General features: G+C 38.5%; 1 protein-coding gene across 3 annotated transcripts in view; it reads right to left on the reverse strand.

The window, feature by feature from the left end:
• The window catches only part of SETD2 (SET domain containing 2, histone lysine methyltransferase), a 91,574-nt gene that overhangs the window by 8,286 nt on the left and 63,424 nt on the right, over positions 1 to 19,864 (reverse strand). For all 3 annotated transcript variants that reach the window (XM_029918811.1, XM_029918812.1, XM_029918813.1), the window contains exons 14-17: positions 18,105 to 18,774; positions 11,180 to 11,314; positions 7,967 to 8,106; positions 5,532 to 5,643 (exon numbers count right to left, since the gene is read on the reverse strand). In XM_029918811.1, the coding sequence (XP_029774671.1) occupies positions 5,532 to 5,643; positions 7,967 to 8,106; positions 11,180 to 11,314; positions 18,105 to 18,774 (1,057 nt within the window). The remainder of the gene's footprint in view (positions 1 to 5,531; positions 5,644 to 7,966; positions 8,107 to 11,179; positions 11,315 to 18,104; positions 18,775 to 19,864) is intronic.

Consider the following 19,864-nt stretch of genomic DNA (forward strand, 5'->3'; position numbering starts at 1 on the left):
AGTTGCTAGCAAGGTGAATGCAGTTGTAAAGGTTAGGAAGGTTGGATCCAAGTAAGTCCCTAGCTATCCAAGTCAGAATACAACTTGATATCAGAGACTATGGTCCAGAAGGGATACAAAGACTGACACCTCAAGCCTTTGACTTGTCCTTCAGGGCAAGTTTGGGTGGAAGATCAAAACTCATTTGCTCTGTTCTCTGTTATAGCCAGATCAAAGGGTTAATAACAGAATAGATACCTTTTGTTTACGTTTTCTCATAGAAATACAAGAAAAGGTAAAGCTGACAAATCAGAGATGAAAGGCTAAGAAACTAAGATACAGAGTGAATGTCTGACGAGATTTTGCTGGAAGAACATGAGAGTTATGGGGGTTTTCTCTGGGTACTTGTTTCTATAAAAACTCTCCTACAGAACCTTCACATACTGCTGGGGCAGAAATGTACAATGATATAGCTACTTTAGAAAACAGTTTGACAATCTCTTAGAAATTAAACATAAATCAGTCATATGATCCTACAATTCCACACCTAAGTATCTACCCTAAAGAACTGAAAATGCACATGCAAAGAGATACACAGATGTCCACACAGCATTGTTTTTAAGGGCCAAAGAGTGGGAACAACCCAAACGTCCATCAACTGGTGAATGGGTAAACAAAATGTGGTCCATTTGTACAAGGGAATAGTGTTCAGCGATAAAAATGAAATTCTGATACATGCTATAATAAGGATGAAGTCTGAAAACATAACACTATGTAAGAAACCAGTCACAAAGACCGTATATTATATAATTGCACTTATATATGAAATGTCCAGAAAAGACAAATCTATCAAGAAAGAAACAGATCTGGCACACCTGGGTGGCTCAGTCAGTTGAGCGTCTGACTTTGGCTCAGGTCATGACCTCATGGTTTGTGAGTTCAAGCCCCATATTATGCTTGCTACTGTCAGTGCAGACCCTGCTTTGGATCTTCTGCCCCCTCTCTCTGCCCCTCTCCTACTTACACTCTCCCCCCAAAATAAAATAAATATTTAAAAAAAGAAAAGAAAAACCAGGTCTGTCATTGAGCTGGGGGTAGGTATGGGAATTAACTATAAACGGATATGAAAAATCTTATGGGGGGATAAAAATGTTCTAAAAACAGATTATAGTAATGGTTGCATAACTTGGTAAATTAATTTTTTAAATTTATTCTTGAGAGAGAGACTGAGTGTGAGGAGGGGAGGGGCAAAGAGAGAAGGAGACACAGAATCTGAAGCAGGTTCCAGGCGCTGAGCTGTCAGCACAGAGCCTGATGTGGGGCTTGAACCCATGAACTGCAAGATCATGACCTGAGCTGAAGTTGGATGCTTAACCAACTGAGTCACCCAGGCACCTCCAAGATCAATTTTCTTAAGAGCTGAGGGTGACTCAGCTCCTGACTATATAGAAACTAAGGGAGAAAAAGTTTAGACAAAAGCAAATAGCCACAGGGAAAGCTTTCCTTTCTTCTGAATTACATGGCTAGAATGTTTTGAGCCGGTTACCAAAGGTGTCATTTACATAAAATCAAACATTAAGTGTAAAACCTCCTCAAATTGATTTTTTCTTCTGCTCAGATAGAAATGGTACAATTATTTATTTCACGAAGAGGTCAAATTTACTCAAGAAACTGAAGTTATAAGCCCTGTTTTGGCTTATGATTCCATTTAGGAGAAAAGATACCTCTAACCTTCAACCATTTGTTCACAATAAGAAGTATACTTGGCAGCCTAATTACATTGTGCACCCTCATTATGATTTGAATTCTAAGAGAGTTATTTATGTATTTGTACTATGGTGAAGAAGAATGGAATAATTCCTCTATTTTCTCTGAAAGTTGACATCTTTAAATTTCCATTAGAAGTCTCTTTATGTGAGCTCTCTGAGGCAATTAAGAGCTAGGAGGAATGTTTCCTCTTTATACTCTCCCACTCCTTCTCATCTTTACACATCCCAACATATAGGAGCATAGCTATATAGAAGAGTTATTTTTTGAAATAAGCATTAAATTTAGATCTGCTTTTGCAGACCCTTGAATGGACTCCTTGTTGTGCGTTGTTTAACGTTCCTGAAATAATTTAATGATATAACTGAAACTAATGTCAGGAGGCTAGCCTTTAAGAAATGTTAGAGAAAAGCTACACTATGTGGGTTGAAGAAAATTCTGGTGGTACTCTTACAAGTATACATTATGGTGGAAGTCCTTCAATCAAACACCTCTCTGCTATAAAAACAAATGTGCTGATTTCTTAGCTTTCTTAGTCTGTCCCTTTACATCAGATGAAGTACGCCCTGGAGAATGTAATACACGCTCACTAATTAAACAAAAAAATAATAGCATATAGTTAAAGTATCTTATTCTTTCAGAAGCCTATTACCAGGTTTCAAAAAAAATTTTTTTAAATGTTTTATTTATTTTTGATACAGAGAGTGACAGAGCATGAGAGGGGGAGGGGCAGAGAGAGAAGGAGACACAGAACCGGAAGCAGGCTCCAGCCTCTGAGCTGTTAGCACAGAGCCTGATGCGGGGCTCGAACCCACGAACATGAGATCTGACCTGAGCCGAAGTCGGACGCTCAACCAACTGAGCCACCCAGGCGCCCCTATTACCAGGTTTCAAAAACTATATATTAAAAACACACAGAGTTCTTTGTGGTCTCTTACTAGTGGCATTAAAGTCAAGCAATCTCTTTTAATAATGCTACTGAGTAGTGTGGTACAGTTATTTGAAAACAGAAAATATTCCCTCTCTTATCACTGACATTTTAGAAGAGCACCAAGGAACACTCTTCCATCAGACTGTGGAAATCCCACTGTCTTAGTCATTCCCAAGTAGAACTTCACCTTCAGAATCATCTTGATTATCTCACTATACAATGAAAACAAAAATCATAATTTTTAGTTGGTTTAAACTCGTAAGTAGAGACCCTGTGAGAAAACACTTCCCTGCTGCCATAGAAAGTTCCTTAATCACAGTCAAGTTATATCCACCATACTCTGACCAATTTCCCAGCTGAGGTCTGGCCCTTCAAATTTCACACAGACTTTCACAATGTAAGCATGTGAGCTTCATATTTACAATTCATGAAAGGGATGGATGATATGCATCCCTACACAGTCCACCTGTGGACTATTCTCTCCCAACTTTCAAATCCAATCAAACTAAAAGTCTGTTATTTTGCCTGCCTTCTAGTAATAACAACAACACAAGTATTAATTCTAATCCTAACTTGAACTCACACTCCAGTATGTTCAGACAGATTATAAAGTAAAACAGTTTTCCACTAAAACCTAATTATACACTCACATTTTTCCACAGTCGTCACTGTGAATATCATGTTAATTTACGGCACTGCAGTTTTTCTGGGATTCGGTGCATATATTTACTATATCTAGGGCAGGAGTTGAGAACCCACAGTCTTGCCCAGAACATGTTACTTATTCTCTCCATGTTATCAGATGCAGCCTCATGAACAGACCCGTCTGAGCGGTACGTACACAGTGGGCTTTGGCAGTTATACTTCTCCTGCAGTCAGTCTTCTATACCAGACCAAAACACTGAATCATGATTAATGGCTAAAGGTGCAAAAGTAAGGTCTCTTAATATGCTTTATAAATTTGGTCTCAGAGCTCAGCTATATTCCTGTACCAGGATCTCTTCTCAAACTTTATTTTTCAAAATATATTACTAAAATAGCTACAGAAGTCTGCAAAGAGGAGCTGTTGTGGTTTTTTGTTTGTGGTGTGTTAGCTTCTGGATACTGTAAATGGCAGTTGCCTAACAATCCTGAGCATATTCCTAAATGATTCAAGAAAATGTGACAATACCACAGCTACAGTGATGTGGTTAAGTGACTCCAGTGATTCATTTGAAATTTAGCAGGCTCCACATGAATTTAACTGAAATGCTTGCTTTTTGGCGAAGGCCAAATATATGGTGAAGGAAGGAAAATGCTTCCCCCCAACTGAATAAAATGAGAGAAGGTGCGTTGTTTCCATTTTGATTCTTTCACTCCACCTCCTTCCTTTCTGCCCTCTTTCCTCTCCCCTACCTACCTCTCCACTGACTTAATTAGTCTCTTCTCATTTAAAAAAAAAAAAATTGGATACTATTTAGATCTTAGGACACAGAAATATGGTTTTTTATTTCATTGAAGACACCTTACCCCCAGGAGATAATGGGTCCTATTACAAGTGGACAGGGATAAAAATGGTTATACTTCAGTCACTGTGTATTTCATTTACTTAACCTCTAATCTTAATTACTGTTTTGTCAGAAGGAGAGATCAGGAATAAGCTCTTTTTTGCCTTCTTTGTTTCTAAAATTGTAAAATATTTGTCCTAAAGCTTAAAAAAAAAAAAAAAGGAGTGTGTGTGTTAGGGAGAGGGTGGTGGAGGATACTCCGTCGGTGAGGTTTTAATGTAAACAGTTAACTTTCCCCCAGACTCATGAATCCCAAAGTGGCAGGACACTAAAACACACCATCTACGTAAGATTTCAGTTAATGAGCTAAAATACATTTAAAATGAAACACAGAGCATCAAGAAGAATGTAGCAGATCCACAAGGAAAGAGCTAAGACAGATATTTTTTAAGATTTTATTTTTAAGTAATCTCTACACTCAACATGGGGCTCGAACTCACAACCCCGAGACCAAGAGTTGCATGCTGTGACTGACCAGCCAGGTGCCTCAAAGAGCTAAGAAATATTAAAGGAAGTTACAATGCAGTATAAATACTATGATTCTATTTGTGTGTTTAAAATGAAAACTAAGAGCACCTGGGCGTAACCAGTGAGTTAAGTGTCCAACTCTTAATTTCTGCTCAGGTCATGATCTCACGGTTTGTGGGAATGACCCCGATGTCTTTGCCAACATGTGGAGCCTGCTTGGGATCCTCTCTCCCCCTCTCTCTGTTCCTCCCCTGCTCACATGCTCATTCTCTCTCAAAATAAACAAACTTTTAAAAATATAATAAATGAATGAATGAATGAAATAAAGAAAAACACTTGTGTGTATACATTTCCCAAAAAGGTCTGGAAGAACACACACCAAAGTAAAGTCTTACAAGCTTGGCATTACTGACATTTTGGGCCAGTTCTTTGTTATGGGGGACTGTCCTATACATTTTAAGATGTTTAGTGACTTCTCTGGCCTGTAGCATCCCCTCAGTTGTAACAACCAAAAATGTCTCTAAATATTACCAAATGTCCCTGAGGGAGCAAAATTACTCCCAGTTTGAGAACTCCTGCACTAATTAACAGTATCTATCTCCAGAAAGGGAAACTCATCGGCGAGGAGCTGAAAAGAAATTAAGGGCTTGTATTTTTTGCTCTACATACCATACTTCTGTACTGTTTGTTTGGATGTCCTTGGCCTCTCAAGCATTTACTACATTTGTTAATTCTCCAGAACAAGAAGGAAAACAGAATCACCACATGGCTATAGGCCCAGCAAAATGACCGGACACAGACTCCCAGATGATCAGGAAACATGTGTAAACCATACTCACCTTCATGGGGTTTTCATCATATGTTGGGGTCCCCAGGTCCATCTCAGCTTCATGCTCAAGGCTGGCATCATCTCCTGGGCTTTCCCAAGTAGGAGGATCCCACTGAGTCTGCCTAGAAGAAGGTAAGAACAGCCATGCTGTCATGGCCAGAAAACAGAGAACTCTGGCACAGGCATCTCTGCTCATATACACATAAAATACAACATATGTAATGAGACATAGAGGAAGTCAGCTTCATAAGATAGAAACAGTCTTTTGCTATCTTCCCAGCAGCAATGATTCCATCCCATAGACATACATTGCTTAGCCCACTGTATTTCTCTAGCCAGTGAGGTGGCAATGTTTGCCTTGTCAAACAGAGCAGTAAAACCAAACATCCTGTCTATTTCTCATGTGGCTTCTTAATGTTCTGAAAATAGGATTCAGCAAAACCTAAAAAGCACATGGAGTCAGTCCTTTCCTATGACTTCCCTCTGCAGGTGAAGAGATAAACAGCGATTGTACCTAGCATTTACTTGGAACAAAACAAAGTAAATCACACACTCCTCACAATCCTTGGTCATGTAGAAAACTGTTCCTTCCTTTGGGAGTCTTCTTGTCGGTGGTTGTGCCCCTTTGCTTTAATGACTCACAGCATGGAAAAGACTTCAAGTTAAAAACTTGTGCCCTTGGTCCCAAATATTCTCAACTGACTCCAAGAAGGCTTCTACCATGTTAACTCATTGCATGTTATAGTTATTTTGAAAATAAGAAAGCATTGATATATATATATATATAATTTTTTTTTAAACATCTAGATCTGTGAGGTAACAACTGGAAGTAAGGAAATTTAATTCAGGAGTCTGAAGTCAGCTGTCACAGGGAATGTTGTAAGGACAATCACTAAAAATGTCAAAAGCCTCAGAGATCTAGCAACGTATCTGGTGGGTCAATCATGCCTCTGCAGGCTGGTGCTTTCCTACTACACCAAACTTTTGTCAGCAACATCACAGGCACTTGAAAAACCATAAAGGAAAATAATTGTATGAAATTTCTTAAACTTGTAAGACATAACAAATGAAAATATTTGCATACTCATGATAAATAAATCTAATAATGACAGAAAATGGGTAGATGCCCCAAACAAGCAAATCACAGAAGACGCAAATGGCCAACAATAAAGATGGTTCATTTCAACAATAAAAGAATTGGAAATGAAAATAAGATTTCTTACCAACTATACTTACATTAAAAGAAATTACATGAACAAAAAGGCATCATTGTACACTTTTTATGGGAGTCTACATTTGTACAATTTTTTTCATAGAAAGCTGACAACAATTATCAATTTAAAATGTCTCCCTTTTTTGACGGACAATTCTACCTCTAGAAATCTACCCAAAGAAGGTAGTAAGATTAGTGTCTGAAAGGATATCCGGGGTTAGAGTTATATATAAAACAGTGAAAATCCATCAATGAGGGTGGGTTAAATAAAATTTTGTATAGCTATACAAAAGAACAAGAGTTGGCAAACTTCTTTTCTATAAATGATCACAGAATAAAGATTTTTTTTTTTGGGTCACATGGTCTCTGTCACAACTATTCTACTCTGCCAGTATAGTGTGAAAGCATCCATAAACAACTCCTAAATAAATGGGAGTGGCTGTGTTCCCCCAAAAACTTTATTTGCAAATACCAGTGGCCTATGCGCATAGTTTGCTGATCCCTTAAAGTATAAGCAGGCACTAAAAATACTGTAGTTTGATATTAATTGATAATGTTCTGTATGGATTGGTAGAAAGATTATAAAACATGTACCCCAACAACTCACATAAGATTATATATCAGTGAGTACATACATACACACACACACACACACAGAAATTACATATATTCACATAAAGCTATATGTTGTCTAAAAGACATGTATTTTTAAAACTTCTATGAAAAAGATGAATTGAGCTTTCTATAAAAAGCAGGGGTCACCAAACTATGGCTCAGGGACTGAATCTGACCTACTGCCTATTTTTGTAAATGAAGTTTTATTGGGCAGACATGACCATTCATTTATGTATGCTCTATGGCTGTTGCACAACAATGGTAGAATTGAGTATTTGTGTTTGGCTGGCAAAGCCTAAAATATTCATTGTTTAGCCTTTTACAGAAAAGGTTTACCCAGGATTCCTAATACCAACAATGTTAGATCAAGTCATTATCATCTTTTACAAACTCTTTAATTTTCTACAAAGGAGTCCTGCAGACTAAAAATATACCAAAATCTGTCTATCTAAAAAGATATGACATAACTTTGAAGATGTGATTCTGGAAATCTAGCAGCCCTGAAGCACAGTGAACACCAAATGACATCAAGCCAGTAATCATAAATCTCCCCTTATGACGGCAGCTTCTTTGACCAACTGAAACTGATTTGGGCATGTCCACACAGCCCTTCTTACCTTGTGATCACATGGTAGTAATAAATCTTCCCTTCTGGATCTCGTGCTGTCTTCCAGTTGGGAGGTAAGACAATGGTTTTTGGTTTGGGAGGAGATGGGGGTGGCAGATCCAGAAGATTATTTGTCACTACCATTTCAGGCTAAAAAGAAACACATACATAAACTCTTCATCAGTGACGTCTCTTCTAATCTAGCTAAAAAGGACAAAGTAGCCTACTTAAGCAAGATGTAAAAATATACCTCTACCTCTTAAAAAAAAAAAGATAAACAGGTTCAATCTGGGAAATGATCAGAGACACAGTATATAAACAGCTTTAGGGATCTATCAGAAAGCTGACAGTTGGCTCCAAGTTCACCATACAACATATCACATTTAAAAATATTCAGGAGCTCACTATCTAGAGCAGTATCTTTCAACCTTGAAAAAACAATGCAGGGGCGCCTGGGTGGCTCAACTGGTTGAGCATCTGACTTTGGCTCAGGTCATGATCTCACAATTTGTGGGTTCGAGCCCCGCATTGGGGTCTGTGCTGACCACTAGCTCAGAGCTTGGAGCCTGCTTCCGATTCTGTGTCTCCCTCTCTCTGCCCCTCTCCTGTTCACGCTCTATCTCTTTAAAAAAAAAAAAAAAAAAAAAAGACTAAAAATAAAATAAAACAATGCTTAGGGGTGCCTGAGTGGCTCAGTCAGTGAAGCATCCAACGTCAGCTCAGGTTGTGATCTTATGGTTTGTGAAATCAAGCCCCATGTCAGGCTCTATATTCACAGCTGGGAGCCTGGAGTCTGCTTTGGATTCTATGTCTCCCTCTCTCTGCCCCTCCCTGCTCATGCTCTGTATCTCTCTATCAAAAATAAACAAACATTAAAAAAAATTTTTTTAATGCTAAGTGGCATACACCAACTTCTGGATCCTGATTAGCTGAATTAACTTTAGATTGATCTTTTTTAAAGAAAAAAGCTGACGGGAATGCAAATTGGTGCAGCCACTCTAGAAAACAGTATGGAGGCTTCTCAAAAAAATTAAAAATAGAACTACCCTACAACCCAGCAATTATACCACTAGATAATTATCCAAGGGATACAGGCATGCTGTTTTGAAGGGACACATGCACTCCAATGTTCATAGCAGCACTATCAACAATAACCAAAGACGCGCGCGCACGCACACACACACACACACACACACACACACACGCACGCACGTGCGCGCCATGGAGTACTACTCGGCAATCAAAAAGAATGAAATCTTGCCATTTGCAACTCCATGCGTGGAACTAGAGGGCGTTATGCTAAGCGAAATTAGTCGTCAGAGAAAGACAAATATCATATGACTTCACTCATATGAGAACTTTAAGATACAAAACAGACGAACATAAGGGAAGGGAAGCAAAAATAATATAAAAACAGGGAGGGGGGACAAAACATAAAATATAGAGAATAAACAGAGGGTTGCTGGAGGGTTTTGGAAGGGAGGGATGGGCTAAATGGGTAAGGGGCTTAAGGAATCTACTCCTGAAATCAATGTTGCACCATGTGCTAACTAACTTGGATATAAATTATAAAAAATAAAGTGTAGAATAATAAAAGAAGAAAAAAGAAAAAGGCTGAGAAGCAGTATGATAGAATGTTAACATTTAACTCTTGTCTATTTCCCTGTGGGTGTGAAACTTCATATTTATATTTTTAAAAACTTAGTGTCACATTTCAAAAAACATAAAAACCTCACAATCCCTAAATAGGGACTGAACTGTATTCCTCAAATTCCTATGTTGGAGCCCTAACTCCCAATGTGACTATATTCGGAGATAAGGCCTTTAAAGAGTCAATTAAGGTTAACTGAGGTCGTAAGGGTAGTGTTCTCCTAAGAAGAAGAGACACATTAGGGAACGTAGAAAAATATGTATGTATATAGGGAGAAGGCAGCCATCTGTAAGGCAAGGAGAGGTCTGAAGACCAAATCTCACCAACACCTTGATGGTACAGACTTCCAGACTCCAGAGCAGTAAGAAAATCAATTTCTGCTGTTTAAGCATCTCGGTGTGTAGTGTTTTGTTATAGCAGATCTAGCAGACTAATAATAAATTACTCTAAGAATACAGGCCCTTAATTTTCATTTGATGTAAGCCAATTAATATAGAAGAGGAACCTGAGATCTCAGGCTCTGCTTTGTGCATACCACTAATCCTACTTCACACAGCTGTTCTTTTTGGGGTCCTGCTTCAGTTCCACCTTCAGTCCTCCTTCCAGCCTATAAAGTGACCTCTTTTTCTTAAGCTTCCATGTCACCGAAGAATACTTCAAAATCATTCAGAACTTATTACTAATCCTTCCCACACTTGGGAATGATTCTTTCCTTCCACAAACTATCTGTACCTTTTGTGACACTAATCTCTACTTTTAGTATTATTCATTGTGATCCTCAACTCTCTTATTGGTATGTCAGCTTCTAAGGATAAGAATGGAGTCTTAGGTTAGTATTCAAAATTCCTAGAAAGGTCCAACTCCTAGCAAGCTTTCAAATACCTGCTGTAAGTGCACACTGTCTCACTCCCCAACTGTCTCACATGCAGTCTTTGGACTCTATCTCCACTAACTGTCCTACCTGCCTGAAGCCACCATCACTCACCAGCCTGCTGCAGGAGACTTCTCTGGAGCTGTCACAACTCCAAAGTGCTAACGTGATCAAGTTATTGTTTCGCTTCTCGATTGCTTCCAATGCCAACCTCCTATTTCCCACTTCATCAAGATTTCACCACTTCCTTCTCCGTATGTTGCAGAACACCAAAAATTTCTCTTACTATATATTATATAACATGTACAGTGAAGTAGTTCATTTCTATACTCCAAGTCCTTGGGTCTAGTCTAATATCATATTCCAGTACTCCATAAAATACAAATAGCTACTCTACAAAATTGTTACTTGAGAAATTTATAGCAAAGTATAAAAATACAAGGCCAGTCCATTTAAATTGGAAATAAAAGGGATACCGGGAACAAAATATGGATCAATCAACATAGTGGTAAAACCTAGAGAATTTTTTTAATAGTTGAGTAATGCTGCCTCTGAGACACAAATCCTAGAGTGAAACTACCAAAGTTAAAGAACAAAAAACAAAGTGAAAGAAACAAGAATAAAAACCTAAACCAAAAGTAGACCTTCTAAAGATAAGGTACACAGCCAAGGAGTATTTTATCCCCTGAAGGACAGCTTACCGGCTGTAGGGCCTGAGGCTGTCCTGGTGTGACTATCGTGGTCACAGCTGCAGCTGGCTGTACCACCACGCCTTGTGGGTGAGCTGTGAAAATCTGCTGTCCCTGGATATACTGAAGACTTGGTTGGGCATAGCTCTAAAAGACAAAACAAAGAAATTCATAATTTATACTTTTCTGGCTCTAATAAAGCAGTAACTGACTTCTCAGTTGGCATCTTATTGGATTTTTTAAAAAACTTTTTTAACATGATTTTTAACTTTTAGTAAAGAATATTTTGGAAACCAATTTGACAATAAACTATTTTTTAAAAAAAGAATATTTCGATACAAATGTGTAAAACAATCTTTTATTTCAAACACAAGTTTTTTTTTTTATTAATAATTCCCTAGTCATTAACTTACTTTGGTTTTACCATAAAACACACACACACACACACACACACACACACCCCCCAGAAAAGGCTGGGGGGCGGTGGGGAGCCTCCTAAGAGCTGTCCAGCTGTTTAGCCCCCAGGGAGACCGCACTAGTAACAACTGAAGCGCCGCACCTGGGGTAACAGACACAGCTCTGCAGGGCTCTTTCAGAGAGCCTTTTTACTACCAACCCCTAAAAACTAACAGGTTGCACTGATAGGAAAAAGTCAAAGAGAGCTATTCATAGCAGAGGAAGACGGTGATCTAATTTTAAACTAGTTGTTTAGCTTTTTGTAGTCTTCGATAATACAACTCCCTCTGAGAAAGACAGCAGAATTCATTCGAGATAAAATTCTTACCAGACACTGATTTATACAGTGCCTCATGAAGCTTAGAAAGCCCTTTCACATGTATGATCTCATTTAGTCCTAACCACCAGCAGAGGTGAGGATCTTCCCCACCTGGAGTCACATAAGAAATTAAGTACCATGGCTAGGACTTAAACGTACACTGGAATTAGTTCTCATCACTAGAAACACTGCTTAAAGACGACGTGAAAACAAGCCCTGAAAAACCACCCTGTTGTCTCAAGAGGTGAGGACTACCAAAGGGATGAACAGAGAGGTAGCCTGTGTGTGAGGACAGATTTTGATCCTAGGGACTGAGATTCCACCGCAGACTTCTTAATACTGATGCATACATAATACTGATGCATAAAATATTTTCAGAAGCAGTAATTGATAAGTACTCAAAATATAAAATACAATCATTCCAAGTGATACCAGTAAAGACCCAAAGAGTCTGAACACGCCAATGGAGCTACCAAGGAGATTTCTGGACAAGTAAGTACCGAGAGGACATAAAGAAAAAGAGAAGAGGAAGAATACAACACAGTTGACCCTTGAACAATGTGGATTTGAACTACATGGCGCCACTTAGAACAGATTTTCTACAGTATAGTACTGTATTTTCCTTATGATTTAAAAAAATTTTTTAACGTTTATTTATTTTTGAAAGAAAGAGACACAGAACATGAGCAGGGGAGGGGCAGAGAGAGAAAGAGACACAGAATCCGAAACCGGTTCCAGGCTCTGAGCTGTCAGCATAGAGTCCCACGCAGGGCTCGAACTCACAAACCATGAGATCATGACCTAAGCTAAAGTCGGTCGCTTAACCAACTGAGCCATCCAGACACCCCACCTTATGATTTTCTTAATATTCCTTTTCTCTAGCTGACATTATTGTAAGAATATAGAATATAAAACATGTAACAAACAAAATATGGGTTCACTGACCGTTTAAATTATTGGTAAAGTAACAGTTATATTTTGGAGGAGTTAAAAGTCATATGCAGATTTTTGACCAGGGAGGGAGGTCTGGCTCTCCTAACCCCTACACAGTACAAAGTACTGTATTTTGGAACAGCTTCATTTACACAGAACATAAACCCACACTCAATGGTCAAAGCAGAATTATTATCAGAAGAGTATCACAAAATAGAAATGCTTTCATCTCTAGGTATTTGGATACAAGATGGGAAATCTGTGCAACATCAAAGATTTTATAGAAACAAATAATATTTCCCCACCTAATTCTGGTTCCAAAGACTGAAATGTGGTTGAACCCAAAAGACTTCTTAATACTGATGCATACACATCCAGACAATAGTGAATCAGAGGTCAGTACAAAATGAGGTATTAGCAAAAAAGATGGTAAAATAGTATTTTAAGAAATTTAAAAGTGGGGTGGGTGTCTGGGTGCCTCAGTTGAGAGACCAACTTTGGCTCAGGTCATGATCTCACAGTTCATGAGTTTGAGCCCCACGTCAGGCAGCTGGAAGCCTGGAGCCTGCTTCAGATTGTGTCTCACTCTCTCTCTGCCCTTACCCCACTCATGCTCTGTCTCTGTCTCTCTTTCAAAAATAAACATTAAAAAAAAAAAAAGTTTAGAAGTATAATCTCAAAGGTGAAGTATAAATAATTCTTATAAAGTACAATTTTAACTTTGCTAAAAATAAGCTATAGAACAAAACATATCTAAATGGGCTCTAGTCTATGATCTAGTCTATGACTGGAAAATGAATTTGTAAGGACTCTGATGCCTCAAGGAAGCATCCTGAAGAGTGGATACAAGTGGCAAGTTATTGTTGTGCATGTACAGAAGGTTAATATAAATGCACTGGTAAATCCGATTCTGAGTAAAAACAGTTTCTGGGAGGCTGAAGAGACAGTAAACTGATAAACATGTTATCTCCAGAGTGCTCAAGAGTTTAAGCACCAAATCTACAACAGAAAAATGCTAATATTTTAGAGGCTAAAAACTCTTCTTTAACTCTCAGTGAAACTTTGTTCATAGAGAATTTGTCAGACAAGATCAGAGCTAATAAGGCTCATCTAAAGGATTTGATGACTGGGAAGTTTTAAAGTTACAGTCTCCTTGGCATGAAGACTCTGGCTGTGAGGTAACTTCTGACCTGGAACAGTGTTATCCAGCTTGAGCACTCACGGTGTTTACTAGATGTGGCTCCAAATACACCTGCTTCTAAAATGCAAAGATATATTTAAAGGATAATAATTTATCATCAGGGAAGAATGGTGTGATGGTCATGGGGGGGGCACTTGTGGGGAGAAGCACTGTGTGTTATATGGAAACCAATTTGACAATAAACTATTATTTTTAAAAAAATGTGACACATATTGGAAATAACTTCCAAAGGAAATGCCAAAAATATCTGAATGACATCAGTCTTTCTGGACCAAAAGAAAAAAACTGCCACCCAAGATAGCAATAATCATTTCTGATACAGTGTTTAAAACTCAGATTGTCAAAAAAGAGGAAAATGGGGTACTGGGGTGACTTGTGGAGCATCTGACCCTTGATTTTGTCTCAGGTCATGATCTCATGGTTCCTGGGATCAAGCCCTGTGCTGTCAAACATGGAGTCTGCTTAGGATTCTCCCTCTTCCTCTCTCTCTCTCTGCCCCTCCCCTTCCCCTCTCCTCTCAAAATAAATAAACCAAAAAAAAAAAGGGGGGGGGGAAATGAACATTCTTCAGGGTTCTATTATACTATCTATCCAAACCTGCTGACAATCACATGACAACGCCAAAACTAACAACAGTAATAAAAATGGGAAACTGGTTTGCAATCCCACTGAAATTAGTATGGAAGACGCACACACTTGTGAGATGTGTCTAAACAGCAAAAACAGTCTATTTGTTGGGGGGAAATCCGTAGGAAATTGGCTCCCCCTTTCAAGAGACCTGAAATTACATGAAAGCTAATTTCTCAAACATACAGTCTAGAAATATCTTTAAATTAGGGATTCTAGGGGCACCTGGGTGGCTCAGTCGGTTAAGCGTCCAGCTTCAGCTCAGGTCATGATCTCACGGTTCATGGGTTCGAGCCCCGCATTCGAGTCTGTGCTGACCACTAGCTCAGAGCCTGGAGCCTGCTTTAGATTCTGTGTCTCCCTCTCTCTCTCTGACCCTCCCCTACTTACACTGTCTCTGTCTCTCAAAAATAAATTTTAAAATACATTAAAAAATTAAAAAATAAATAAATAAAATAGGGCTTCTAATGAGAATTACAAGAGACATCTAAGCAGGTCCAAAATGTTGGGCCTAGGTCCTACTTTCTAGAGAGGAAAAAAAAAATCACTATTACTTTATATCTGAGTCACTTCACTTTATAATGTGAAAAATTACAGTCTTAGCACTCAGTATTTTTAGATGTGATTTGGTCTAACTTTGTACGAATAGGTCACTTAGTAATGCCACAAAACCACTATAAATCAGGCGGCCTCAATGGAAATTGAGCTTTTATGTTTAAAAGGCAATTATGGGAAAAAATGAAGGTCACCTTCTGATAACATATCTGTTCCAAATGTCAAAGATATTGCATATGTACACACACACATTTATCATACCACATCACATACTACTTCACTGTGAAAGGTATCATATCTTGCAAATTCTCCGTAGCTCATATTGGTATGGCCAATACTACACTTGAACATTACTATTTACTACCACAGACCTCAAGGTTTCCTACTGGAGGTCAGATCTTTAGACCAGATACCAGATAGATGACCTTGACTAGGAGCATTTCACACTCCACAAATGTTAATACCCTCTCAGTATCATTAAGGTAACTGAATAACTATAATTAAACCTTTAAGGTAAATGGTGCTTTAATTCTGTTATTTTTTTTTTTAATTCTGTCATTCTTAATATCCATTATCTCATGCAAACCTCAACCACTCTGAGGCATACTGCTTATTTCATAGACAAGAAAACTAAAATTGAATGGGAGCCTGGGTGACTCAGTCAATTGAGCATCTGACTTCAGCTCAGATCATGATCTCACAGTCTGTTGAGTTTGAGCTCTGCATTGGGCTCTCTGCTGTCAGTGCCAAGCCCGCTTGGGATCCTCTTTCCCCCTCTCTTTCTGCCCCTCCCTCGCTCATGCTCTCTCTCAAAAATGAACATTAAACAAAAAACTAAAACTGAAGAATATAAGCTAAGCACCTGCCTCTAAGACACACATTAAATGATAGACAGGGACTCAAAACACATAAACAACAAAATGCTCTACATTTCTCATAACCCAAAGCCCAATATCTCTGGTAACTAATCTCACAGAGAAGTAAAAAACAATCTGGACTATATGAGTCCCTTTATCTGCCACCTAACACACATAAAATAGATTAGGGAGTCAACAAATGACTCCTTGGGTAGGAACAGATTGGAAAACTGTAAGCAAGGAAAATTGTGATGCTTGAGTCTTAAGGCTGTGACTAAACCTTTCTGCTCCATGGGATGGAAAAAATAGGTTACATTTTATACGAACGACCAAATGACCAGTAAACTCTCTCCTGGGGAGTCTTTAATAATATCCTCCTCTGCTATTGCTTAGATTCTGAAACCTAGGTTAAGAACATACTTCAGGAATAGAAATGGGACAGAAGTAGAACATGTTTTTTGTATCTGATACATGTTCTCAGGGAAAAAACTCAAAATAAATGGCTTGGTCCAAGAAAGAATGTGACAAGACAGAAGTTAGAACCTAAGAAATTGTTTAAGATATTTAAAATACACACACATATATAAATAGAGTAATTTGGAAAAATGGTTAAGAATCATGTAAGTAGAAACACATGGGAAAAACAGTTTCAAGCCTTCAAAATTACAAATAGATAAAATATATATGTAGTGGCTAATGAGATCATACAAAATGAATGTAGTCAGTACACTTAAGATTTTAGGAATTAAAGCTGGACACTCTGCCACTGCCTTACAAACTAAATTTTGATGCAGCTTCATCACAAAAATACTAACAGAAGGAATTGACCTGTACTAAGTAGTGTGTGCAGGAAGTATGCTGAAAGTCTCTCTCCTCCACAGTAACTCACTGTTAAGGAGTGATATAGAGTGATGTGAGAGACATCAGAATGTGGTGAGGATCAAGCTTTATATAAATATATTTTTGTTTGTTTAAGCTTAAAATGTACTGCTGGGTTCTACAGAAAAGAAGCTTGATTAAAAAACACAAAAATATACCTTGAAATATAAATTCAGTATACTCAGCTTTTAACTTTAACATTACTATTTACTACCATAGTAAATATCCTTAGGCTGAGTGTATCAAAGTCACTCTGGCAAACTCCATGATAAGAAACACGTAGGGGATAAAATAGACAAGCTGGGTCTAAGAAAAGGGCAAGCCATCTCCTGCTGAATTACCATGACAGAGAGGTTTCCCTTTGTGAGCATATAAAAAAAATAAACTGTGTATTATTCACTGCCTATAAGCAAATAGGAGTAATCCAAAAGCCTTTCTCTGATCACTTGGCTTTGCGAGAAGTCAGCTGGAATGTGGTAAAAGCAGCCCTATTGACAGGTCCGCGTGACAGTCAGAAACTGAGGCCAGTTAACAATCACGTGAGTGAGCTTAAAAGTTCATCTTCCATCCTCTGCCTAACCTTCAGATGACTACAGCCTTGGTTAACAGTCAGACTGTAATTTCATGAAAGACTCTGAGTGTGAACCACCTAGCCAGTCAAGCTGCTTCTGAATTCCTGACCCACAAAAACTATGAGATCATAATTACTACTTGTCTTAAGCTGCTAAGTTTGGGAGTAATTTGTTACACAACAATAAGTAACCAGTACATACACAATTGATGACTATATAAAAGTGAGCAATGGCAGGTTTCCCCTTCACACTGGATTTTACATCTTACAAACATACTATAAGACAGGCAAGGGGCACCTGGGTGGTTCAGTCGGTTAAGCTGCTGGCTTTGGCCCCGGTCATGATCGCATGGTTTGTGGGTTCAAGCCCCACATTGGGCTCTGTGCTGACAGCTAGTTCGGAGCCTGGAGCCTGCTTCGGATTCTGTGTCTCCCTCTCTCTCTGATCCTCCCCTGATCACGCTGTCTCTCTCGGTCTCTCAAAAATTTAAAAAAAAAAAAAAAAACAGACAGACAAGAGAGGTTCCAAAATTAATTACCTGTACAATTGGTGGAGTTGTCTGTGAATAGGGTGATGTCACACCATAGACAGTTGGACAGGTCTGTCCTTGATAATATATGGTTGCTTGAGACTGTGCAGGAGAATATTGCTGGGGGACACTGACAGACTGTTGGTTTGAATCCCAAACACCATAATTCTGTCCCTGAACTGGGCCTGGGGCTGGCACTGGCAAGACGGTGACGCTGGAGTCTTGGTGTACCACACCATCACTTTGGGCCACATACTGTGAACTGGAAACTTCCACAGGGGCTGCCACATGTGGCACCACTGGCACAGGTGGAGGGGCAGCAAGGGGTTCTGTAGAATGTCCCACCAAGGGCTGAGAATGATCGTAAGGAGCAGGAGAACACACGGGGTCCATGCTAGGTGTGGGGAGGAGCACCTTTCCAGCATTAGGGTTGCTGGGATCCACATAGGCCTGCATGGGATAACCTGGTGGGTAGCCAGCAAAAGGGTGATGAGGGGCATTGTAGCCCAGAGAGTCATAGGGCAATGGAGATGTCATTCCCAGGTTCTGCATCTGCTGCTGTTGTTTCTGAGCCTCCCGCTGAGCCACCTCTTGCTCAAACAGCTTCCGACGCTCCTCTGTAGAAAGTTTATTGCGGTCTTTAATTCGTACTTTCTTCTTAGAAGTTGGTGTATCATATCTAGAAAGAAAATAGTAAGAGCATTACAAACTTTTTCCCCCCTAAATTAAGGGCATAATCAAAGGACTAATCAATGTATGTCCCTCAATACTCAACCATTAACCACACCAACTCCAATTTGGCATTGGTTAAAAATCAGTCAAAATTACTTATAGTGTCTTACAGATAGAGAATCCCCAAAGAATCATTTAGATGAAAATAATAACTTTACCTTTATTCTCAGGTTCTAGAATATCAAATTAAAGATACATATAATATTCAAAACAGATTCTTCTTTACAGTTGGGGACAATTCTAGATCTACAAATTCTAACATTAAAACAAAATACACTAATAAAAGCTACAGAATTTGATGTATGTCTGACCACATACATTTATGATAAATATCAACAAAGGGTGGATAAGTGAAAGATGAGAATGCACACATAAAAATATGGGGAGTTCTAGTCATATACGCTTCTCTGTGCAGGATCAAGTATAATGTGTTACTGCCGAGCCTAATGCCCTGTGATGGTCCTGACAAGGCCCACTAGAAACCATCAGCTCTAACATTCAAAAAAAAAAAACTGAGGGTTTAAAAGATTCTGCTGCGAATGTCTGTGGAGTGAATCAAACTTATGAGAAAGTGCTCTTGGAAAAATTTTTAAATGACAACTAAGTTAGTTGTTTCACTGCACAATAACATCTAAGAACATTTTCATGGACAACATTTGCATAACATGTATCCAAACAGCAAAAAAAAAAAAAAAAAAAAAAAAAACACGTGGTCTAAAACCATGAGGCTGACAATGTCCTTTAAAGTGTTAATGGGATGACATTAACTTAGCTTCCAGGCAGAAACAAATGCAAATTAGTCTACAGAACAAAGCACCTAAAACCCAGGTCTCAGTGAATTCCCACAGATCAAATTCTAAGGAACATGATGAGCTCATTAGAAAATAAATTATTTTATATAATTATAAAATTATACATGTATATATATATATATATATATATATATATATATATATATATATATAAACAAATGAGAGGGCAAGACCCACAAAAACTACTGGTACTGGAATGATCCAAGACAAACTGAAGAGACATTT

The sequence above is a fragment of the Suricata suricatta genome, chromosome 12, assembly GCF_006229205.1.
Source record: "Suricata suricatta isolate VVHF042 chromosome 12, meerkat_22Aug2017_6uvM2_HiC, whole genome shotgun sequence".
Taxonomy (NCBI): domain Eukaryota; kingdom Metazoa; phylum Chordata; class Mammalia; order Carnivora; family Herpestidae; genus Suricata; species Suricata suricatta.